Source organism: Parasteatoda tepidariorum, chromosome 7, assembly GCF_043381705.1.
Source record: "Parasteatoda tepidariorum isolate YZ-2023 chromosome 7, CAS_Ptep_4.0, whole genome shotgun sequence".
Lineage (NCBI taxonomy): Eukaryota > Metazoa > Arthropoda > Arachnida > Araneae > Theridiidae > Parasteatoda > Parasteatoda tepidariorum.
The window spans coordinates 74,940,238-74,965,498 of NC_092210.1; the positions used below are offsets into that span (position 1 = coordinate 74,940,238).

The 25,261-nt window shown below is 26.7% G+C and overlaps 1 protein-coding gene across 2 annotated transcripts in view; it reads left to right on the forward strand.

The window, feature by feature from the left end:
- The window catches only part of LOC107453110 (Rho GTPase activating protein at 1A), a 55,581-nt gene that overhangs the window by 8,760 nt on the left and 21,560 nt on the right, over positions 1-25,261 (forward strand). For both annotated transcript variants that reach the window (XM_071183652.1, XM_043039348.2), the window contains 9 exons: positions 10,622-10,701; positions 14,539-14,652; positions 14,738-14,923; positions 15,048-15,155; positions 18,726-18,771; positions 18,883-18,935; positions 19,060-19,179; positions 20,975-21,108; positions 23,690-23,757. In XM_071183652.1, the coding sequence (XP_071039753.1) occupies positions 10,622-10,701; positions 14,539-14,652; positions 14,738-14,923; positions 15,048-15,155; positions 18,726-18,771; positions 18,883-18,935; positions 19,060-19,179; positions 20,975-21,108; positions 23,690-23,757 (909 nt within the window). The remainder of the gene's footprint in view (positions 1-10,621; positions 10,702-14,538; positions 14,653-14,737; positions 14,924-15,047; positions 15,156-18,725; positions 18,772-18,882; positions 18,936-19,059; positions 19,180-20,974; positions 21,109-23,689; positions 23,758-25,261) is intronic.

The window sequence follows — 25,261 nt, forward strand, 5'->3', positions numbered from 1 at the left end:
TATTTATGTAACCTTTATTAAAATAGTTTTTTTTTTTTTTTTTTTTTTTTTTTTTTTTTTTTTTTTCTAAGTGCATGGATGTAAACTGCATTAAATCATAGTAATTTCAGCAAGACAGTAGTATAGTAATTGTAGAATTTGAAAAGTAAGGTCACAAGAGAAATTAGAACTAAAAGTTACATACAACTAGAAACTAAGTTACATAGAACTAACTAAACTAACTAAAAAAAGTTACGTAGAACTAAAAACTACATACATTGCGTGAAAAAGAGTGTTACGTTAATTAAATCGTTTTAAATATTCCCAGCATAATTTAATGAAACACATATTTAATTTTATTTATTTTATAGAGCTTAGAAATTGTCGAATTCTCTAGTGACATAAGAATTGAATTTCAAAATTTGTTTACTTTGATAAAAATGAAGTTAAAGCTAATTGAATATTTTCCGCAGAAATTCGGAAGAGAAACTGCTTATTGTGGAATTTTCACACTTAAAACTCAATGAATTTCGGGGGGGGGGATAGAAACACAGTGAGAAAATAATTATGAAATTAATTAAAATAAATGATATAATGGGTTTACATTGACACTGACTGTCTTTACGTATTTTTTTCTATTTAAGTTAATGATGAGAGGAAGATTGTTAGTTTATAATTTATTTAAGCATCTGCTTGTAACATAAAGTTTGATATGTGATGCATATGCAAAAATTTTATGATTTGTTAAATAAATTCNTTGTAAAATGCTAACTTTTTTCTGTAATCATGAACTAGAAATTAAAGTGATGTTAAATAAAAAATAAATTTAAGAAAAATCATTCTTTCTTATAATTTGACAGTCAAATCTAAATCATTGTGTTTATTATCATTATTATTTTATCACCTTTTTGTTTACTCTTTTTCCTCTTATTTCTTGAAGCTTTTTTTCTTTTTTAAGTATTTTTTCTTTCTCTTTCTTCTCCATATTCTCTTGTTTTAACTTTTTTTAGATCTTTTAACTCTTTTGAAATTTTGCCTTTTCTCTGAAGTTAGTACAAAAGATAATTTATTCGTTTTTCTTTTTATTTGACCTTTCTTTTTATCATCAATATTTGGTCAATGTAAATGGTTCTTCCAAACTTCTTCTGATTTTTCAGCAAGATTCCTAGAGTGCCTCTCTCGAAAATAGACGGGGGAAAGGTGTCTTGAAGTTTGAGGAAAATCCATCTCTTTATGACTTATATCTAGAGGATCTTTAGATGTACTGATTTCACTTATAGAATCATTTCTTTTTTCAACTAAGAGAGGGTCAGCATGAGGACTCATTTCATATTCGATATCTAAGATGCATTCATTATCAATACTAGCTTCAGTTCCTAAGTTTGACTTAACAATGTGGTCTTCTTTTAATGCGAACTTCTTCCATATTGAAAAAAGTACAGGGTCTTGTACATTTACGATATTAGACTCTTCAGTCAATGCTGTGTTAAAAATTTGCAACTTACCTTGAGGGATTTCCCTCTCAAGCTTCTGAAGAAATTGAGTATCGTTTCTGTTCAACTCCGTTTTTTGTTGAGGAGCTTGCTTCTAAATTCTAACATAGCAAAGTAGTTTTTATAAATTATATAATCACGTTGCTATCCTATAATGATAGCTTATTAGGAGTTCTTCGGGCAAAAGTCAGCGAAAAAATGCTCTATTCAAATTTTTATGATTATATTTAGTTAGTTTTCGATTTGTAAACATAGTTTATTAAGTTGCCTAACATTTGATGTAACTACACACCCCATTAATAAATATAAATTATAATTTTTTCATAAATTAAGCTATTAAATTAACGTTTTGAACTGAAATTATTTCAGGAAGTATTCATATAATTTTTAACAAAATTTCGGTTGTCCTCTATATAGCAGAATTACTTATCCTAGAGTCATGTAAAATCATATTTCACGCATTACTGTTCATCCACTGGAAGTATTCCCAGTGAAGGAACATGCCTGTTTCTTCACTGGTTAGAAGTTGTGTTTTGTCTTTTAAATAGAATTTTGACGTATAATATGACTAAAAGTACAAGAAAATTAAAAAATTTCTTTTATTTTCATTAACTGGGAAAAGAACCCAGTAAAGAAACACTTGTTCCTTCACAAGTTTTTCATCATTTGGTGATCCAGTGAAGGAACATGCCTGTTCCTTCACTGGTTAGAAGTTGTTTTTTGTCTTTTAAACAGAATTTTGGTGTATAATATGACTAAAAGTACAGGAAAATTAAAAAATGTCTTTTATTTTCATTAACTGGGAAAAAAAACCAGTAAAGGAACACTTGTTTCTTCACTTGTTTTTCATCGTTTAGTGATCCAGTGAATGAACACCCCCTTATCTCAGTACTTGATTATGCTATGGTGCTTTAAAAAAAATAAAACGTAACTTCAATAACTATATTTTGAATTCTCTTTTTCGCAGTGAGAAAAATAAGACTACTACATGCAATTAATTCCTCTTCAAACATATAAATACAAACACTCACCTTATAATTTTTTCAACGAAACAAGGTGCTACAGAGGTAATAAAAAATTTAAAAAATTTTCCAGAGAAGTCTATTTGAAAAGGTAATCCAAAACATTGCTAGTTGACTTTTTATTGTTTGGCAGTAAGTTATTGTTACCAATCAATCTAAAGAAAAGCTTTCAAATTCTAATTTTTAATCAATATATATGAAATGTTCCTTCACTGGTTGGTTTACCCTATATATATATGAAATTTTGCAGAAATAAAATTAACTTTACTTGAAATATTGAAATACTAGATTTTCCTTGTGAACTCTTTCTCGTTCTGTAGAATTAAAATTTATTTTGTGGTTATGTCTGCGTGTTTATTTTCTTTACAATGTGCATATTATACATTAAAGAAGTTAATGTCATGTACCATATGTAATGTTTACTGTAATGTAATATTGATAAACTATTAAATTGACTATATTACTAATTGACTGTGCATATAATATTAAAAATGACACATGCATGTTTGTATATAAGGTTGGAAAGTATTCCGCATTCAAATTTGCTTAACAGAACCGAACAGTTTATTCTTTATATCCCAACAGTCAAGTATCACTCATTATGTTAAAAAATGTAGAATAATACAAAATATTGTCAGCATCAGATGAATGCATCATTATTCAATGTGAAATAGTTTATTATAAATTATTCTAACATGAAATGAAGGATGAAGTTCATTATTAATACTACACATTACTTTGCTTGCTATTCTACTTATTAGTAAATCAATACAAAATGATGATGGGTTTCATCAAATGATGGGTTTTGTTGGTTCACCAATAGCAATAATTCTTTGATCGTTATAGTTCTTTGATTAGTACTAAAACAGCATTTTCTATCTTGTTGTTTTTACAAGAATTTCCTTCCAAGTTGTTTCTACACGAATTTCAAACATCATGTTGGTACCCTAACTTACAGTAAAATATCATCTTACAACGAGGAATGATGGAAGCTTGTTGGCCCATTAAAATCCATTACCACACGATGAAAATAGTGGGATGTTGATTTATCATCATTTAATTTTTAAAAACATTTAACGGTGCATAATATTGTCAGCATGCGAAGAAAATGCATCATTATTCTATGTAAAAGGGTTTCTTATAAATTATTCCAAGGATGAAGCTCATTCGATAGAGCGCTCGTTTCTAAATTCGGCGACCTGGATTCGAATTCGTTGTAAAGACCACATTGCTCACGTAAGGAATCGGTGATCATGGGATAGAGTTCCTTTGCAGTTAGTCTATCCATGATGTTTTTTTTTTTTGTTTCGTTTTCTGGTCAGGTAACGCAAATTCAATGAAAAAGCCCTATATAAAAGTAAATTTCTATCAATATTTCTTCTAGAAATTACCCTGTCTTCTGCATTGGGTTCAAAATTACAAGATTACGAAGATAAGCATTGACTCAGAATTGTGTTGGTTGTTCAACGTCTGTTTTGAAATGTAAAACGCAATGAGTCGGTGATAGATAACGACAGGTTACTTGTGCCGATCGGTTACTAGTACGTACTTGATAGGTTACTAGTAATGATAAATCAATACGTCCATGGTTCACTAAAAATAAAAAAAAATTTGATAGCTAAAAATTATTAAAACAGCATTTTTTATCCTGAGATGATGAAATTTAATGGCCCAAAAATTGCAAACATAACATGTTGGTTCACCATACATCCTTGTGCAAATTAATTGAAACAAACTTTTTTTTTCGTGTTTTTTAAAGAAGATGTTTTGGGGTTGTTTCGGTTACAATGGGGTTGGACCTTTGCAGCCTATTGACGGTATGATGCGTTCTGAGCAGTACATTACTATTCTGGGTAAAAAAGTTGTTCCAGAGTTGAAGAAACGATACCCTGATGGAACAGGGATTTTTCAACAGGATTTAGCTCCTTGCCATACGTCCAAAATTGTCAAGAAATTCTTGTCTGAGAATCAAATTGAGACATTGGAATGGCCAGGGAACTCTCCGGATATCAACCCAATTGAGAATCTCTATGCCATATGCAAGAATCGTCTACTAAATATGGACTGTACAACTATGGAGAAGCTAATCACGGCATTAATTCATGTGTGGTACAAGGACACAAATATTATAAATGACTGTAAAAAATTAGTGGAATCCATGCCGAATCGTGTCCAAATGTTAATAAAGTGTCGTGGGGAGATCATATTATGTACTAAAAATCTTTGAGTTTGTATAAATTTAAATAAAATAGCATTTTCTCTTAGTTTTCTGAATTTATTGAGTTTGTTTCAATTAATTTGCACAAGGGTGTAAGTTAGAAATATAAGAATTACACTATAATCTGCTTTAATATTAATCTAACTTGCAAAAACTGTGCTTGACTTGTGGTTTTAACAGGGTTGAAAAATCTGGGAAACTTTTATTTTTAATTATACAAGGTGTCCACTAAAGTCAACACCCACAATTTTAACTTGAATACAGCTCCAGATAAAGACATAAAAGTGGTGAATAGGCATGGCAAAGTGGTTATGCACTACAAGATGGACAGTTTGCATGGCCGCCTCCAGTTTGCAAGTTAATTTCCAATCATTGAAACAGTACGAGATGGGAGGGGAATTTATTACAAAATTTCCAGAACATTGTTTATTTACCAAGATTTTAATACTAACCAGGGTTTTTTTTTTCTTTTTAATTTATAAATTTAATTTTTTCTGAATTGAATTTTGAGTTGGTATTAATCATTGAAAATTTTCAAATCTTTAATTGAATAACTTTAGAGTGCAAAATGTCATGCAAAATCAAGTGTGCAAAATCAAGTGTGCAAAATCAAGAGTGCAAAATCAAGTGTATATAGAGATAAATACTATATACTACATACTAGAGATAAATTAATTAGTTATCGACTTATTCCAGATAATAAATATTTCAATATTTTCATGCCTTTCCTGCATTAAATTATTCAAATATAAAAATTTTATCAGATTACGCATAAATAATTACTTGGTAATAATGTGATACAAAAATATCTAACTGAATTTAAAGCATTAGTAATTTTCAAACTCTTTTAAGCTCGGTGATATTTTGCTAGGTAAGCCCAAAATATGACATTTTGCAAGTAGTCACATTTGACCATTAAGTGGAAATACAAAATATAGATAATGCATCAAATCTGTAATTTGCATATTATAATCCTTTAGCTTTGCTTTAAAAAAATTAGAGTTTTTTTTTTAAATTTATATCTTTCCTTATTAAATTATTTGAGTATAAGATAGCAAAAAAGAGAAAAATTAAAGAATCTTTATAAATAATTATTATGGCTATCTTGGTAAAGAAAATTTATTACTAATGGCATATTTTTTTTAAAATGCAACTTTGTTGGATAAAAAATTTCTATTTTAATAACATAATATTTAACAACAAGTTTTTCAAACTTTCAAAAAGAGAGCTGACTTAATACTCATAAATAAATAAGTTAAAAAAATTATATTTATGAAAAAAATAACATTTCTTTGAATAATGCAATATTAGTAAAAAACCCTGTAGCAGAATTTTTTCGAGCTATCTGCAACTAATCTCTCTAGCACAAATATCTTTCTGCAAGATACTTTGAATTATAACAAACATGTATGTTACTAATTGAAAGTAACAAATACGCTGTTTTTACAAAAAAGACTATACAACTTTTTTAAATTGAATAAGTAATAATTTTTTATTTTAATATTATGAATGATATTCTCGCATTTTGCTGGGAGAAAAAAAGCACACATTATTTGTGCGCTTTTCCAAATTATTAAATTTTGTAGATAATCATCACAATAAAAAAAAGTAATTAAAAATCATGAAATCTATGGTTGTAATAGTTGAAAAAAAAGATCGACGACGAAATCATGCTAATCGGACTCCGTAAACGCGTGTTGCGTTTCGAGATTAGGTTGTTATAACAAATAATATCGTATAAAAAATATTGATTTAAAAACTATGGAGAAATCAATCTCGATAGAATTATAGCCTTAAAAAGTACTCAAATGCACGATTCGAATTTTCCATATTGTTTGAAATATATCGGGATATTTAAAATCCACGTGAAAATCAATATCAATAACTGCCGAAAATGCAATCGAAAAATTACATCGATTGACGATACTATCGGCGTAAATTGAGCGTGTCAAAAAGTGATTATCTAAATGCATGATTCAAATATGTGTAAATTTTTGTAGTAAAGAAACCTGAAATTTTTAACTTTTCCAAAGACAAATTTTTCTGTAACGTCGCCGTGTCGCTGCTATTCAGCCACAGAGCAGGGGTCTGTCCAGACATTTTGTGAAAGGTCCGTTTTTCGTGAAATTGTGAAAAAATTAATCACATTCTTTCAACCAGGGTCCGCTTTTATGAATNATATACTTCAATGCCTAAATATCTCTAAAGTGGACCTCTTTTCAGATCCACTTTTTGTTACAGACTTACTCAGAGTCTCTGGAGTCATGGACTTGGTTTAGCTCCGCTTACCGTGTGGGCCAGCAACAACAACATACATTTATACGTTGCTATGTATTATTATTTTTAAGTTTTTCATATCATTAATTCAAATAGTTAATTAACCATCTTAACTAAATTCTGTCATAGAATTTAGTTAAGATTCAATAGCGTCTTAGTATTTTAAAGAGTTAACAAATTAAAAAGTTATTATTTAAGATGCTCGTAGTCGAACTTCTTCCATGAAAATGTGAGCTTAAATTGTTAAAACTATTATTATCGAAATTTTACCTTCATCTTTTTGCACACTAATTTTAGTTATGGTTCCGAATGAAGAAAAAAAAATCTTTATTATTGTTAGGCTTATTTTCAGTTGTTATTTGTAAGATGTTTTTTCTTTCACGGACGCTTACTACACAAAAACTATTCTCCTATTCTTTATAATTCTTTTCTTTTAACTCAAGTAACGCCCCAGTCCTCCTCCACCTGAAGTGTTGCCGATAAAGTGATTTTAGTTAAGTGTTTAAATAAATTGAAGATAAGATGTGAAATCATTTTATAAAAAAGGATAGGAGGAAGTGTGTGAAAAGAAGAGATCAGCGATTTGGTCATTAACCTTCATTGGAGCCCATCGTATAAAAGTGTAAAGGCAAATATCGTTTTCGTTGCCCTTTACAAATTGCCAACCATCGTCATGAACTTTTAGAATAACTTGAGATTGAGACTACGCTCTTGGTTTAATTAAAAGCGATTAAATATCTCATAAAATGACTGAGCGAGCTTCCGCCTTTTAATTGTTCCGATTCATATTATATTGCTACTGCTAAAAAAAAGAAGAAAAAAAGAAAAAAGTAGAGTTGATCAATGATACATAAACTAAACCGTTATGTAAGCGATGCGTGCTATTACTTAATACTATTATAATTTCTTTAATACCTTGATTTCCATTTATGTATTTGATTAGAAGCATTTAAATACTAATTTTTGAGGGGACTTCTCCCAATTTTTCCTGTTTCGAAAATATTCAATTCATACCACTCAACTTTGTATGAAATTAAGTATTCCCTCAAAAGTTCATTGGGGACTTGATAGGGTTTCACAATTTCGTGACTAACAAAATGATGATGGCAATGTGGTCTGCACTGCGCTCTGACCGTATTTCCTAGACAGATTATAGTACCCATCGATGTGAAGCTATGTGTGGGCTTGCCACCAGGGGCGGATTAAGCGTACGCGGGGCCCTGGGCCATTCAAATGTTTGGGGCCCTTAGATTAAGTTTTTTTCTTGTATATTTTTTATTTATTCAAATATAAAAGTATTTATATATCTTTTCATTTAAGAAAGCATATTTAAAATAATAATAAATAGTAATAAATTAAATTTTAAATTATTTTGTTAAATTAGAACTAAAAATATTATCGTATTTTATTAATATATATTTGAAATTGATTTTTTTTATAAAAAAAATCATTGTTTTTCTTAATTTTTAAAAATTTATTTAAAAAATTTTTTTTTAAGGGGGCCCCTAATCATTGGGGGCCCCAGGCGATGGCCTAGTCTGGCCTAATGGGTAATCTGCCCCTGCTTGCCACATAAGATTTAATTCCAGTTCTTCACAAGCTCAAGGCCATTGAGCCATCGCTGCTCAGACCTCTTTGCGTAAAATTTTAATTGATTTAAAACTTGGTCGAATATCTTACAAAATTTGTTTCATATGCATGTTTTATATTTGTTAATTATATAGTTTTTTTAAGAAACTTTTATGATATTTCCTCACATTACTAACAGACCAAGATAAGTAAATATGCAGGCTTGAGATTCTCTCTTGGATTTGCAATTATTTTCCCTCTTTTAATTTCTTTCTTTTTCAAAAATAAATTTTTAGTTTCATTGTAAAATATAAATTAACTGGGAAATCTATTTTACTAAGCAGTTTTCAAATTCTTTAAAAAGTAATCAAAATGAACTTGAAATCGATAGTAAAGGTTAAGGTAAGATGCTGGTAATATGAATTTTTCATTGCAGTTTATTGAGGGGCTATCCACTAATAAATTTTTTATAAGGTTATAATTTTGCAATTAAACTGAGGATTCTGTAGCCAATTTTGCTATCTAAGTCTTTTAAATTAATATAATTAGTTCTATTTTTATCGAAATTTCTTACTAATTACTGCATTATTCAAAGAAATGTTATTATTTTTTTTTCCATAAATATAATTTTTTTTAACCTGTTTATTAATGAGTATTAAGTCAGTTCTCTTTTTTAAAGTTTTAAAAACTTGTTAAATATTATGTTACTAAAATAGAAATTTTTTATCCAACAAAGCTGCATTTTAAAAAATTTAGCCAAGTTAGCCATAATAATTATTTATAAAGATTCTTTAAATTTTCTCTTTTCTGCGATCTTATACTCAAATAATTTAATAAGGAAAGATATAGATTAAAAAAGCCCTAATTTTTTAAAGCAAAAAGCTAAGGGATTAAATATGCAAATTGCAGATTTGGTGCATTATCTATATTTTGTTTTTCCACTTTCTAGTCAAATGTGACTACTTGCAAAATGTCATATTTTAGACTTACCTAGCAAAATATCATAGAACTTAAAAAGTGTTTGAAAATTACTAATAATTTTTGCGATCTTATATACTCAAATAATTTAATAGGAAAAATATAAATTGAAAAAAAAAAAAAAAAAAACACTATTTTTTTTAAAGCAAAGCTAAGGGATTAAAATATGCAAATTACAGATTTGGTGCATTATCTATATTTTGTATTTCCACTTACTAGTCAAATGTGACTACTTGCAAAATGTCATATTTTAGGCTTACCTAACAAAATATCATACAGCTTGAAAGAATTTGAATATTACCAATGCTTTAAATTCAGTAAGATATTTTTGTGTAATATGTGTATAACCAAGTAATTATTTGTGTGTAATCTGATAAAATTTTTATATTTGAATAATTTAATGCAGGAAAGGCATGAAAGTATTGAAATATTTATTATCTGGAATAAGTCGATAACTTATTAATTTATCTCTAGTATGTGCTATATACTCTTGAATGTGTATGACATTTTGCACTCTAAAGTTATTCCATTAAAGATTTGAAAATTTTCAATGATTAATACCAACTCAAAATTCAATTTAAAAATAATTAAATTTATAATTTTTTTTAAAGAAACCCTGGTTAGTATTAAAGTTTCTGTAAATAAACAATGCTCTGCAAATTTTGTAATAAATTCCCCTCCCTTCTCATACTGTTTCAATGATTGGAACTCTTAACTTGCAAACTGGAGGCGGCGATGCGAACTGTCATCTTGCAGTGCATAACCACTTTGCCATACATATTCACCACTTTTATGTCTTTATCTGGAGCTGTATTCAAGTTAAAAGGGTGGGTATTGACTTTAGTGTTGACTTGTATAATTAAAAAAAAGTTTCCCAGATTTTTCAACCCTGTTAGCACCACAAGTCACAGTTTTTGTAAGTTAAATTAATATTAAGGCAGATTATAGTGTAATTCTTAAATTTCTAACTCAACTAATGTTTTAAACTATCATAATATGATTTTACTTTTTAACTTTTCATAAGTTAATTTTCACCAGGTATTGGTATTTATTGTTTGTATACATTTATGTTTTTATTTTTCAAGGTGTGTATAGCAGCTCTGTTGAATCAACATCTTTCTTAGGAGGACCTTCTACTCCACCATCTACAAAAAAAGCTGAAACGGTATTCAAAATTTTTTTTATTTATATGTCTACTTTTTTTTTTTACCTGTTATTAATGACATCCTCTACGTTCTATTATTTTATTTTAGTTCAACAAATTACACTGCTGACCATGCACATCTGCCCTGATATTATTATTGCAAATTCTCATGTTAAATCACTTCCTTGAATTCAGATAAAACTTTTGTTTCTTAAACAAAATGGTGCAAAGCATGCTCCATTTTCATGGGGCATTTCTCTCCCTATATATTTACAGAGTTGGCATGATATAAATCAACTGATTTAAATTTTTGATTAAATTAAGATTCAAATCTTATGATTTTTCTTCTGGAAACCATTGATATTGTTGAAAATATTTTTTATTATATAATAAACATTATTTTAAGGATGTGGTTCTCTAAAAAGATATTTAAGATTCTATCTGAATAAATAATGTGAGAGGAATGTGTGCAAACTATTATTTGATTTCAAAATAGATTATTAAATTAAGAAAAAAGGTCTAAATGTAAATAAAAGTGATGTGAAACTTCATAATTAAAATTTTATATTAGCTGTAGGTGAATCAGCATGTTTCAGTGATACACATTTAGATTTGAGTTTATTTAAAAACAATAAATCATGTAGTTTGCGCTCATGATTTATGAAAAAAAATCTTTCCTGCCATGATTAATTATGAATATTTTTTTTATTTTATGCTTCTTGTTCTGATCTAAATAATTTGTTCTTTATTTGATGTCTAACTGTCAAAGTGGCTCTTTGTCTTTACAAATTTATGACTAGGTTGAATTTGAGCAAAAATAACTGTGTTTTTTATTTTAGTGATTAGTTTGTAATAATAATATTTTAATTTAGACTGTTTTAGTAAGAACTATTAAGTTTTATTAGTTAAGAACTATTAAGTTTTTTAATTATAGTAGTGTTTTTAAATAATATTAAGCATTATAAGCACTTTTATCGAAGCTTCTTTGATTAATAAATATGGAAAAAAACCTGATTTATATTATAAAAATTCCTTTAAAAAATTGCCGAATGTGAAAACCCGAATGTGTCGAAAAAAAAGGTATGTTTATTCAGAGAAAATATGTTTTTTTTTTTGTCTGATTTCGTATTTTAAAATATCTTCCGCATTTATCAATTAGCATATTTGAAGTCACCCCTTCGAACCAATAAGGTTGAGTCCTACTAGAACGTGAAGATCCGATCATTAGATTAAAAGCTATTTAGGGTGGTCCGTTTTTTATTTTGCGCTATGTACATAGAAAAAGCTTTGAAATTTTTCTGTCTGCTTATTTACTAAAATTAGATGTTAGAATTTACTAAAATTGTCTAAAATTAGATGGAAGACTATCTCTAACTAGATTTAGGTAGAGGAGAAAAATTATATTTAGATCTCAGTTTTCTGATTGGATGGCAGGATGGATGGAGAAGGGGGCGAATTAGCCTTAACCAAATTTGTATTAAAAAAAGTGTTGACATTTTGAGGCAGTAAAAATGAAACTGTGAAAACTGAAGATGGTTAAATACAAAAAAAAGCTGATATTTTTTTAAAATCATCCTGTATGTTTAAGGAGGCACATCTACTTTTTGACAATATGGCCATGATCTGGTTGCAGGAAAAAAAAAGAAGAAAAAAAAAGAGTTATTTACATAGTTAATTTTCTTGTGAGGGATTTGAATTGTTAAACATTTTTAAACATGAACATTTGTTATCATGGTGGGTTAAGCTGAACATTGTAATCATATTCATATTTTGGAATTTATTTTAGGTAACAATCAGCAGGAATTGTGTTAGAACTTTATTTTTCTTTATAGAGTACTGTTATTCAAAATGATGGAAACAGTTGAAATGTTATGAAGTAGTAAAAAAAAAAAAANCAGAGAAAGTACGTTTTTGTGTCTGATTTCGTAACTTAAGATATCGTCCACATTTATCAATTAGCATATTTGAAGTCACCCCTTCGAACCAATAAGTTTGAGTCCTAGAACGTGAAGATCCAATCATTAGATTTGAAGCTATTTAGGGTGGTCCGCTTTTTATTTTGCACTATGTACAGAGAAAAAGCTTTGAATTTTTTCTGTCTGCTGATTTACCAACCTGTCTAAAATTAGATGGAAGACTATCTCTAACTAGATTTAGGTAGAGGAGAAAAATTATATTTATATCCCAGTTTTCTGATTGGATGGCAGGATGGATGGAGAAGGGGGCGAATTAGTCTTAACCAAATTTGTATTAAAAAAAAAGTGTTCACATTTTGAGGTAGTAGAAATGAAACTGTGAAAACTGAAGATGGTTAAATATAAAAAAAAAGCTGATATTTTTTTTAAAATTTTTATAAAAATTATTTTTCTCCATCCTGTATGTTTAGGGAGGCTCATCTACTTTTTGACAATATGGCCATGATCTGGTTGCAAGAAAAAAGTTATTTACATAGTTAAATTTCTTGTGAGGGATTTGAGTTGGCAAAAATTTTAAAGCATGAACATTTGTTACAGAGAAATCACAAAACATGGTGGGTTAAGCTGAACATTGTAATCATATTCATATTTTGGAATTCATTTTTGGTAACAATCAGCAGGAATTGTGTTAGAACTTAATTTTTCTTTATAGAGTACTGTTATTCAAAATGGTGAAAACAGTTGAAATGTTATGAAACATTTAAAAAATTAAAAAAAAAATCAGTGACACCCGACCAAAGAAGTAATTTAAAAATCTTTTAACATTTACATCTTACTAAACATTTCATTTAATTTCCAGAAAGTGTTTTTTAATGGTTTTTGACTTAATGGATGGAAAAGAAATATAATTCTTTAATGTAATGCTTTTATAATTTCAAATCTTTTGTAAAACTTTAATTTAAATTTTTTGTTAGGAAAATAGTATACATCTATGTTGATGTAATATTTTCAGTTAAAAGAAGCCTTTGTTATAGTATTTTAAATTAGTATTTTAAATAAAGAAAATTAGTATTAAATTAGTATTTTAAATAAAGAAAATGGCTTTTGATATAATGTATTTATTAAGAAATATATAGTTTTGATTGCTCGATGAAATTTATATTTTGTTGAAGAGGTTTGATTAGCGTATACCATAAGTTGAAGATGTTAATCAGTTCAAATTAGTTTCGATTCCGATTAGTTGAAGAGGTTGGATGTATTTATCATAAGTTGAAGAAGTTCGATGAATTTACCATTCGTTGAAGTGGATGTTGACTGGTGTAGTCATCCATATATTATTCCTGTCAGATGCAGGCAAGCAATTATTTATTAACAAAAATCATAAATTGCATAATAAAGAATCAAATTATAATAATAAAAAAAAATGTTTTATTTTTGAAATTCATGTGGAGCTACAATGTATAAAAATGATTCATACATATAAATTTAGAAAAAGCCCCACAAGGCACCTCCGTCAATCAAAAATGCAAGTGTATTGCGTACCAGTTGTACATTGAAATAGTTTTCGCCAAGGGAAGTTAAGGAATCCATGTATTGGCTGTTAATTGATTAAATTTATTGCCAATGCTCTTTTTTTTAGCCTTACGTATTCAAATGTGTTGGCGAAATCATAACAAATTTTAATGAAATCAAAACATTGGCAGTGATATAACGGCTTTTGAATTCTGTGCTAATATGTTAGGTAGAAGTAGAGGGAATCTCTAAGAATGGATTTATTCTGCACACAATTTAAGGTTGTGGTTTAAAAAGATTACAGATTTATATTAATGGTTTTTATTTATTGAAAAAAGAGTTTTTAAATTATTGGAAATATGATATGCATATTTCAGCATGAAAATATATATATTAAATGTATTCAATTTTTTTTTATTTTTTTTTTTAGAAAAAGGAACTAAGTAAAAGTGAATCAGAAAGAGTTGCTATGTATAAATGCATATTAGGAAGCATAGTTGAAAGTGAAACTGTCTATCTAGAATGCCTTAATATGCTGCTTCAGGTAATTTAAATTTAAAATTCCTCTTCTGTGATTTTTCTATTTTATTAATATTCTTATGGATTGAAATAATAATTTTTTTTAATAGTATATGAAGGCTCTAAAATCAACAATTGGCACATCACAACCTCTATTATCATTAGAAGATTATAATATTATTTTTTACCGCATACCAGAACTCCATAGTCTCCATATTACTTTTCTAAAGAGTCTTAAGAAGCAAATAGATGGTTGGAATGGTACTCAAACTATAGGAGAAGATTTTAAAATTTTGGTACTATACTTTTTATTGATATATTTTTTAAAAATAATATTTATAAAATTTGAGACTTAAATGTGAGATAATTTTTGAGTTTTAATGTGTTATATATTATTTATGTAATTACATTTCATTACAGGCTAGTAAATTAGGTGTTTATGGCTCTTTCTTACAAAATTATTCTAAAGCTATTGAGACTGTTAGGAAATGCAGTGAAGAAAATGCAAAATTTTCTGAAATCACTAAGGTAATTGACCGTTATTCTCATTGCAGTTTTGTAATTTTTGAGTTTAGAGGTTATAAGTATGTTATCAGGGGTCTGTCTAGGTTTTTCTGAGAGGTACCTATTTTGTGAAAATTCAGACCTAATTTGTGAAAATTAAAAATTATATCAAAAAAATCAACACAAAAATATGGATTTATCCTTTCTTACGGGATACAAAAATAAAATTTTAAGAAAGATTATTTTGTGAAACTACCTATTTTCCTAAAGTTGAATTTGTGAAGGTACCACTAAACGGTAGTAAATTTGGCCTGGACAGACCCCGGAAAGTAATAAATATTTAGTTATATAGCAACATGTTGGTGAAAGCTTTTGTACAATAATTTTTACTATAATCTTTAGATTTATTTACGACAAACTAGATTCAATATTTTTGTTACTTAGTATCCTTCTACATCTCAAAAATTTTTGAATTTTAACTCTGCTACTTTGAATAGTTCTAAATAAGAAAGTGTCTTTAATTTTAATTGGAAAGTTACAGATTAATACTTTTTTAAAAGACTAGGTAGCTAGTCCCTGTAAATGCTTCAAATACGTCATTTTTTTTTTCTTCTTCTTCTTTTTTTTAAAATCCTTTAAGCGTTAATATTTTCCTCAAAAACACAGAATATTTTATTTTCAAATATTTTGTTTTCTAGCTTTATATAATATTTTCTTAACGTGTTAATCATAATGAAATGGGCGATTATCTGAATTTGAAAAATAAGCATCTGAACTTGAAAAAAAAGTTTAAACTGAGGAATACAAATTGTGTAACTCTATAATGAGATAGGGTGCGTAGCGTTTTTAAAAAGTGCTTAAAGGTGCCTATTTTTGTTTTTTAAATGCTCATAAGGGAGCGTTTTTCGTTGGGTGTTTAAAGTGCTTAATTTTTCCTTTCCCAAAATAAGATTTTTTCTTTACCGTGTCTATTTTTGCCACGAATTACGCAAACAGCGTGATTTACATTTTGTTCCATTCATATTCACATTTCTTTCAACTACAACCCATTTCGGCTTACCGTTGGTCCGTAGCGTATGAAAGCTCTAGTCATTTTACATGTTTGATGACATAATTTTATATGTTGCGGGTTTACAAGTACCTTATACTGAGTCTGTGGTTTTGCCCTCTCGTGTGCAACTTTGCTCAGAAATTCATGATTTCAGGTTTCATTTTCTGCCACCTGAAATCGAATCGATAAATTTTTTCGGATCATGAGGATCAACTAAACATTGCCAATCCCCCCCTCCCCGAATATCAAATGAAAATTTTATTTTTTTGCTAATTTCATCGCTTGTTTCCCCAACCTTTTTATCACCGCGGACCTGTTAACGTTTGATAATTTTACCGCAGCCCGTTGGGAATAACGACGTTGATGGTTTATATTTTTAGATTATTTTGATTTATTAATTTTAATTTAATTGTATTTAAACCTGCCTTCAAAATAAAATACAGTTACACCAAAAAATAAATATGAAGTAAATGTAAATCTCTCGCCACGCTTTCGTGATTTATTTATGATATTTACAGTTATGATGATTTATTTTTTTTATTAAAACTAATTAGAAGAGAAAATAGTTGCGGTGTTTTTTAACTTTTTAAAGCGGTAAAAAAATTATGTCACTATCTTCGGGAGCCCCTCTTTTTTAAATAAATAAAATTTTAATGGAACACAGATATTTTTAATTTGGAGTATAAATCTAAGAATTTAAATTAAGTTTCAATGAAATGGGCGGCCCGGTACTATTTGATCCACGGAACGGTACCGGTCCGCGGTTGGGGAACACTGGGCTTAATCACTGACAAGTCAATGACGTGCTGTTCTATTTATAGATGAGTATACCATAATTCTAGAACTTGACTTGGGGATTGTTCACTAATTACGTATTTTTATGTGGGTCCAGAGCAGTCAACAATCACTGAGCTTCATCACCTCAAAATTTCCATCTTTCTTTTATTCATTTAATTTGAATAAAATTAAGTAAAAGTAAATGAGATGGAATTAATCATGGGATTTTTTTACCTGAGGGACCATTCACTAATTGCATAAATTTAAACTTCTTATTATACTCGATTACTTATTTTTTCTTATTACTTTTGCTTTTAAAATTTTTACTGCTCTTAAGTTATTTTAGGAAAAAACTCAATAAAATTCTGAAGCAAAATTTTTAAAAAAGTATGAAGTTAGGGTTTTTTCACTATTTTAACATTTTGCATATTCAGTAAAAAATCTTAGGTTTTTCAGATTTGTCATTCCAAAAAAAAGCCTCTTACTAATTTCATTTAAAATAATTTAAATAAAAAATTCAATCTTCTCAGATTTGTTAAATATTATAAATTTAGGGACCATAAAATAATTTACTTCTGACAAAAATGTTTAGCTTCAGTATGCATTGTATTTACATTTCAAAATTAGTGAAATTTTTTTTTAATGTTTCATTAAAGAAATACTGAACAAAGTTACACAATTTTATAAAAATTTAATAGGGGCTATATATTCCCTTACTTATATTTGTAATATGAATTTTTTTTAAGCACTTTCTTAGTTTGCTTAATTTTTTACATATCTTTATAAATTCAGTTTGATCAATAATATTAATCTTGTTTATATTATTGTTGAATATGCTTTTATAAATAACTTTTATTTAAATCTAAAACATACAGTCCCATAACTTTTTAAAATTATAGTTTAAATAATTATAATTTTGAATCAATTTTTAGTTAATTTAATTAATTTTTATATAATTAATTAAATATTAATTTTAAAAGTAAACTCTATATTGGATATATTTATAATTTTGCATAAATTGTTATTATGGTGACTAATATAATCAAGAAAAGAGCTCTTTGTCAGAAACTAGTTATTTTATTATGATCATGTGAAGTCTGAAAATGTTTTTACATTATGTTAATTTTATATGTTCTTTATGTATATATGTCTATATGTGTGTAGAACTTTCAGCAATAGGAAGAAAGATTTTTTGTGCGCATATTCCAGTTATAATAATTTTTTTAAAACAAAAAGTGCTTATTTTTTGTTGAAAATCATGATAATTCAAACATGCTTTCAGCTTTTTTCCAGATGCCTGTCTTGTTTGTTTATTTTTTTTACTGACTATATTTTTTGTGTTTTTATTGTTTTTTTTAAAAATATTTTTAAAATATGAAAGGTTACTCATTAGGTATTGTGGAACTATTTAACTTTATTGGGGTCATATAAATATTAAATAGCATGGTTGTTTTATTTAACTTTTTTTATTTTTTGCTGAGTATAATGAAACATAACAATAGCTAATTGATATTGTTGAACTACGTTTGTAAATTGATTTTCAACTAATTTACTGTAGGGAAGATTTCAGAGTATTTTTCAATATACATTTCAATAAACTTTAAGGTACTTTTAATCGGTTTTTTCATAAATTCAAAAATTTTATGTAGTGTTAAGCAGTTTTTTCATAAAATTTGAATTTATTTTGCTGTTGACTTGTTTCCAAAAATGTCGCCTTCAATTGATTATTTTTTACTTTATAATTACTTTGTAATTTTATATTTTAGTCAATCAAATTAAAGGCTTTGCCAGGACAAGCTACAACTTTAGAAGGTTTGTGTTTTAATTTTGGTCTCAGTATTATTTATTTATGTATTTTTATGCTTAAGGATTATAAATTATCATTAATAAATTTATATTTTTTGCATTTTTTTCCCTTTTTAGATTTGCTTCATAAACCGGTTGCTAGAGTGCAAAAAAATGCTTTAGTCTTGCATGTAAGTTTATTTTTTAGTATAGTCTTTTTTTATTTATTCATTTTTTCCATTATACTAATATGTGAGAAGTCTTTATTATAGATTCATTTTATTTCCTTAGCTAATTTAAAATTTTATCTTATAGGATTTACTTCGTTACACTCCAGATAATTCTCCTGATTACAAGACTCTTAAAACAGCTTTAAAAATGACACAATGTTTTCTGAATGATATTAATGTTTCTGCTACTGAAAGCATGTTCCCAGTGAGTTATTTAATTTTAGAATGCTTTACTTTATCTACCGCTGTGCAATTTTTCTTTGTTTCAAATTTTTAATCTTGACTAAATATTTGTTTCCAATGCACAATAAAATGTATGCACGATCAAAGTTTTTTCCTTACTTTAAGCATTATTTCTTCTACACTATTAAATGATTACATGATTTTTAGTACACAACACAGCTTGTTAAGCAACAGTTACTCGACAAATAAAATGAATTGTTTTCATGTGATCGAAAAATAATAATTGAAACTTTCATGATTCCACAGATATGTTTATTGGAAAGAGATATAAAAATTAACTATAAAGGTTTTAAAGGTTTACATATAAAGGTTTTAAAGTTTTTTATATTATTAAAAAATAACTTGTGAGTTATTTTTCATAGGATGGAGATAAATTTTATTCAAATCAATTAAATCTCTGTGGTTTGCAACTGAATTGAACTCTAAATTATGTAGAAGGAAACGTGTCTTTTCTACAGGAAAATTCTTGTATACATAATTGTTGAATTGCTAAAAATATTGAAATTTTAGGATATCTAAATACAAGTTATGATATTCCTTTACTATCTATGTAAATCTTTCTGAGAGGGTTTTACCTTTTTTTTATTTTCATTGTTAAAATTTTTTTACAATATGAAACATGATTTGTCATTTGTTTATTTAGTCATTTGTCATCTGTTAATAATACCAAAAGTTTAATGACAAAATAGTATGAAAAGGAGATTGTTTAATAACCTTAAAATCAGTGAGAATTTGACATATTAAAATATTTTTCTGGAATCGTTTCACTATATAGTATCTTTCTTGAATCATTTCACAGTATAGTTAAGGTTTTCTCACAGATTAAAGTACATTTTCACTGTAATTCAATATTGAAATGTTCAAAGAATAAATTTTTGTTAAGTTAGTTACAATTGCTTATAATAAACATAGTCCAATTTTTTGTGTGGTTTTTTTGGATAAAAATAAAACTTTTCCTTCACATTAAATGTTCACAATAATTTACTGTCACAATGTTTTCACATGCACTGTACTTTATTTCATATTTATTTATTTGTACTATTTGTTTTATTGGTAATTGATAGATTAGATACAGTTTAGTTATTTTTATAACAGAAATATTTTTGTTGTTGTTGCAGTTTTTAGCTATCTTCCTTTTAATGTATCTTTTACTTTTTAAGCTAACACATTCTTAATACATTAATATTTTAATTCATTATGATTTCATAATTTTTAGTGCTATTCAAAACACATTTTTTAGAAGCTTTAAAATTAAATTATTTAATTTTTTAATGTTAAAGTTATAATGAAGATAATTAACTTTTTATTTTATTGCTTCTGTTACAAGTTGCTTGTTCTCAGTGAGGGTTATATCAATTTAATTTCTGGAAGTTTTTCTCCTATTTTTATAAGTTTTAAATTTTTATTTAAGCTTTTGTTACTAATAACTAAAAAAGCCTGTTTAAGTGTAATTAAATATGTTTTTTTGTGTAAGAAAAATCATTTTCAAATTAGTATAATATGGTTTGGTGTTTAATTATATTTGTAAACGAATAAATAAATAAATAAAAAAATAATCAGTGAAAAAAATCAACAAACTCCATTCTGATTTTTTTTTTAAAAACAAAATAAACCATTTTTTTCACTCTTCTTTTAGACTGCTAGAATCTAAATCTAAGTGTCACATCAGAAATGTTGTATGAGTTACAAACTTTTTTTTCCCCTCAATGTACTATTTTGTTTTTTGTATTTTATGATCTTGGTTATTTATTTTGCAGGTAACTGATAGAGCTCAAAGGCATCTAGTTAAGAATTCTTTTATTGTGGAGTTGTCTGAAGGCCATCGAAAGCTGAGGCACTTATTTTTATTTAGTGATGTAATTGTTTGTGCCAGATACAAACCTTCCACTAGGTAATATTCAAAAGAATTATGACAAAGCGTTTTTATTTAAGTCATGTATATTTATTTCTAGTCATGAACAGATACAAATAAAAGTTTTGAAATTATTCGATTTTTATAAATATTTTTTTATCATTATTATAAGCATTTTTATGATACATCTTATTGTTTTATTTTTTAAAGATTGAATCATTACTGCAACTTAAATATCAAGTAATACATAATTATTACAAAAATAAGAATAAATAAATAAAATGAAACTTATCTTTAGATCATTAATATTTATAAACAGATTTAATATAATATAAAATAATAAACTATGCTGGTGGGAAAGCTAACCTTTAAGTATTACTGTGCCCAAAGCAGCTTGTTTAGATCATATTGTAATGATTTTACTAAATACTACTATTTATTAATTAATTTGAAGTCATTTTTAAACTAAAAATAATATTGGTTGAATATACATAATTCCAATAGGACACTTTTATTAAATAATACCTAAATATAAAGCAATCTACTTCCATTTGTTCCCATAGACTGCAAACTGTACCTGCAAATAAATTATATGTTTAAAAGTAGCTTGAGAACCTAAGACAGGGATGGCGAACCAATGGCACGTGATAGAATATTTTGGGCACGTCACAGATCACAATCGTTGTTGCACTATGAATTGTTATTACGCTATGAAGCATAAGTAACAATTAAATTAAAATTCACATAAAACAAATAAAATAATAAACAATTATTAATAACATATTAACAATTATATTAACAATTATTAATAACATATTAATAATTATTAATAATTAGCAATTATATTAATAATTATATTAATATTAATAATTAATATATTATATAATTATTATTATAACTTAATAATACTGTAACATAATCCAAATTGCACAAATGAGAAAAAAAATTTATATATTTAGTCTGTTTAAAAGACAAAAAATAATGAAAAAATTCCAAACAAACCTTCACTAATTTTTCTTTGAAAGAATGTTCAAGCTCTTCATTTCCCATTTTCTTTGTTTCTGAAAATTTCTGTAAGGCAATCTGGCGAATTTCAAAGTGTTTTCTCTCCAAAATTTGATGGNTTTTTTTTTTTTTTTTCAATGTAAATAAAGAATTTTGAGTTGATAGTATTTAGTATTATTATTTTCCCAATAAGTCAAAATTATTTGATGGCACGTCTATGACCTCATTAAAAAATTTTCTAGAAAAAATGGCATGTTGGTGTATACAGGTTCGCCACCCCTGACCTAAGATATAATTGCTATGCATATCATAAATATTCATTATAAAAAAAATATAAAAATGTAGAATATTATTGAGAATTCACTTCTATTTACTTCTATTCGCTAGATTATTATTGAGTAGTTCTTATTTTTGAAAAGTGCTAAAACTGAAATGAGTCAAAAATAGCATATGATAAAGTTACTACAAGAAAAAAATTTCTATTAGTAACATATAAAATTTCTCTTAATAACATATACTCAATCATTCTAACTCTATTTTAACATTTACAATGTTTAAAACAATAATAATAATAAAATTCATCAAATATTTATCTTCTGCTAAGAGGCATTAGGGGATAAAAAATTTTAAGTTTCTGAAATTGATTGTCGAATACTTATGAGTAAAGTATGATGAAATTTTTCACTATGATTTTATTTTCCATAATTTTTCTCTCTGAATCTTTAATGGAAGGCAAAATAAAAATATGGACTGGACAAATAAACAAAGCAGAATTAATGATAAAGGGTTACAAGAAAAATATCTGAAACTAGCACATGTTACTAAGCAAGCCAAGTTTTTTTTTTCACTAGTGTGCATTTGAAATTTTTTATGTAATTTCTAATTAAATTCTTTATAATTCCATAATTCATATTACTAGAATTTTCATGCAAACTCTTCTAATGTAATGGAACATTATTAATCTTACTATTTTCAATGATTAAGGGTTAATAGTGTTTAAACTGTGCTAAACTTTCAAAGACCTTTTACTGGAATTCACTGGCCAGAGCACCGTATTATTTTAATGGGTAAACAGACTAAAGGAATTCTACTACATTGAGTCTCTGCCTAAGATGAATTTCTCAAATCGTACTCTTCACCTGTAATACAGCAAACAGGTATAAATAACCGTACTGAAAATTCACCTGTAAAACTTTTAACAATTTGGTGGCATTTTACTTTTAAAGAACTTTTTGATGATTGAATGAGCAAAATAGAGTTTTAGGGAGTCGATTTTTAAAATTCTTTATAACACTTCAATGTGTTAAATGCTCCCTATAAATTCTGCAGCTTCAAATCATTGCTCAAGTATTCTTTTCCATGCAGTCCTAATCTTTACTCAGGTATTGCATGTTTACCTTAATAAATTAAATGTAATTTTAATTTAAAAAAAAGTATCCTATTGTAGATTTTCATTTAAAACTAAATATTTTTCACTGTAAAAAATTTAATACATTAATAAACAAATAAAAAGATAAGAAATAAAAGAAAAAGAAAAGCTATTTAAGGAATTATTCATTATTAATTCAGCACTATAAAAAATTGCATATGCTGATGTTCACATTTTGTTTTACAGACAAAAATTTACTTTTGAAGTCAAATGGTTTATTCCTTTATCTGAAGCTACACTTTTAGATTCAACAAGTAAGCATATATTCATTAGTTATATTACTATACGTCTTTAAAATGTTATATTTTGTTTTGCTAATCTATTATTATAAATAATCTTTTATTTTTTTAAATTTTTTTTGAAAATATTTATTATGTTTAATATAGCTGTTTTCACTTTTCTGATATTTTCTGTTTTATTTTGATGGAATTTTAAGTGACAAATCACACTGGGCACACATTTTTTTTAAAGAATCTTCTTATATGATATTAATCCTAATATGAATCTTATCTTTTAATCGCTTATTAGTAGTATAATGTTTCTCAAGCATACAAGTAAATTTTATTGCTATTCTTTTTATCCTATTTTATTAAATTTTACTCATTGAATTTTTAATTTAAGTTAATACAATATTACAATGTATGATTTGTTATTTATGTGGAATTTTCAGTTATAGTTTATGTTTCCCAATAAGTAGCATCATTTCCAAGCAGATAAGTAATAGAAAACAAACCGCAACTTTAAAAATTATGCTCATTTGTGACCAAAGCAATTGAAAAACCCAACTTAAAAAATATTTAGAGTAGTTAATGTAATTTGTAAATAATGTAATTTGTAAGAAAATATATGTATTATTATCAAAAATAAAAATAAATTAATTGTATATATGTAGGAAAATATACTTTTGTATGAACAGAAGTTTCAAATTCCAAAAAGTAGAGACATTAATTAAGATGTAAAAATATTTAAATCTTTCAACTTTACTAGTTTTTTTAATGAAAGTTTTCTTGAGTAAAGCATGTTCAAAATAAATGCAGTTTAAAATTTATGTAATTTATCTACTGTAAACAAACAATAAAATGCAAATCTGGCATAATTTAATTTTAAAGAAGACAAAGTGGAGCGAAACTTCAAATGATTTTTCTGTTTAAAAGTATGGTGCATTGTTTTTTTAGTTTTTGAAACAATTTGATATTGTTCAATTTGAAGGAAATGAATCAAAATTAATTGATATAAATATTGAATTTATTGTGGTCCCTCTTTTTTTTTTATACAGTCCTCATCCAATAAAGGTTGTACTGCACAAGAGAAGATATAAAATTATTTGTAAATCTGTTTATTTTTCTGCGTGTGCATTCATTAGGTTTAAGGGGATATATTCACAACATATATTATATCCATACTTTTTGGATTGTTTATTTAAAAATTAAAACTTTTAACAGTCACAATCTGCCTGATTCAATTTTAGATCAAATATTGCAATTCATTTTGTAATGCTTGTAAAACATAGAACTGTTCTTCTGTACTCAAAACACATTATAATTTTTCGATTGTATGAGTAGTAATTCAGTTTATTTTCAATTATTGTACCATTTTTCAAAAGGTGCAATTATTTTAGTGACTATTAAAATAAAATAAAAGAAAAAGGTATTATTGTGTTATCGGTGAATTTAATCAATATTTTCAACATTTTTCAAAATGAAGTATTTCCAATTACAAGTTTATATTTTTGTTATATTTCTACACTTGCTGTGTAGA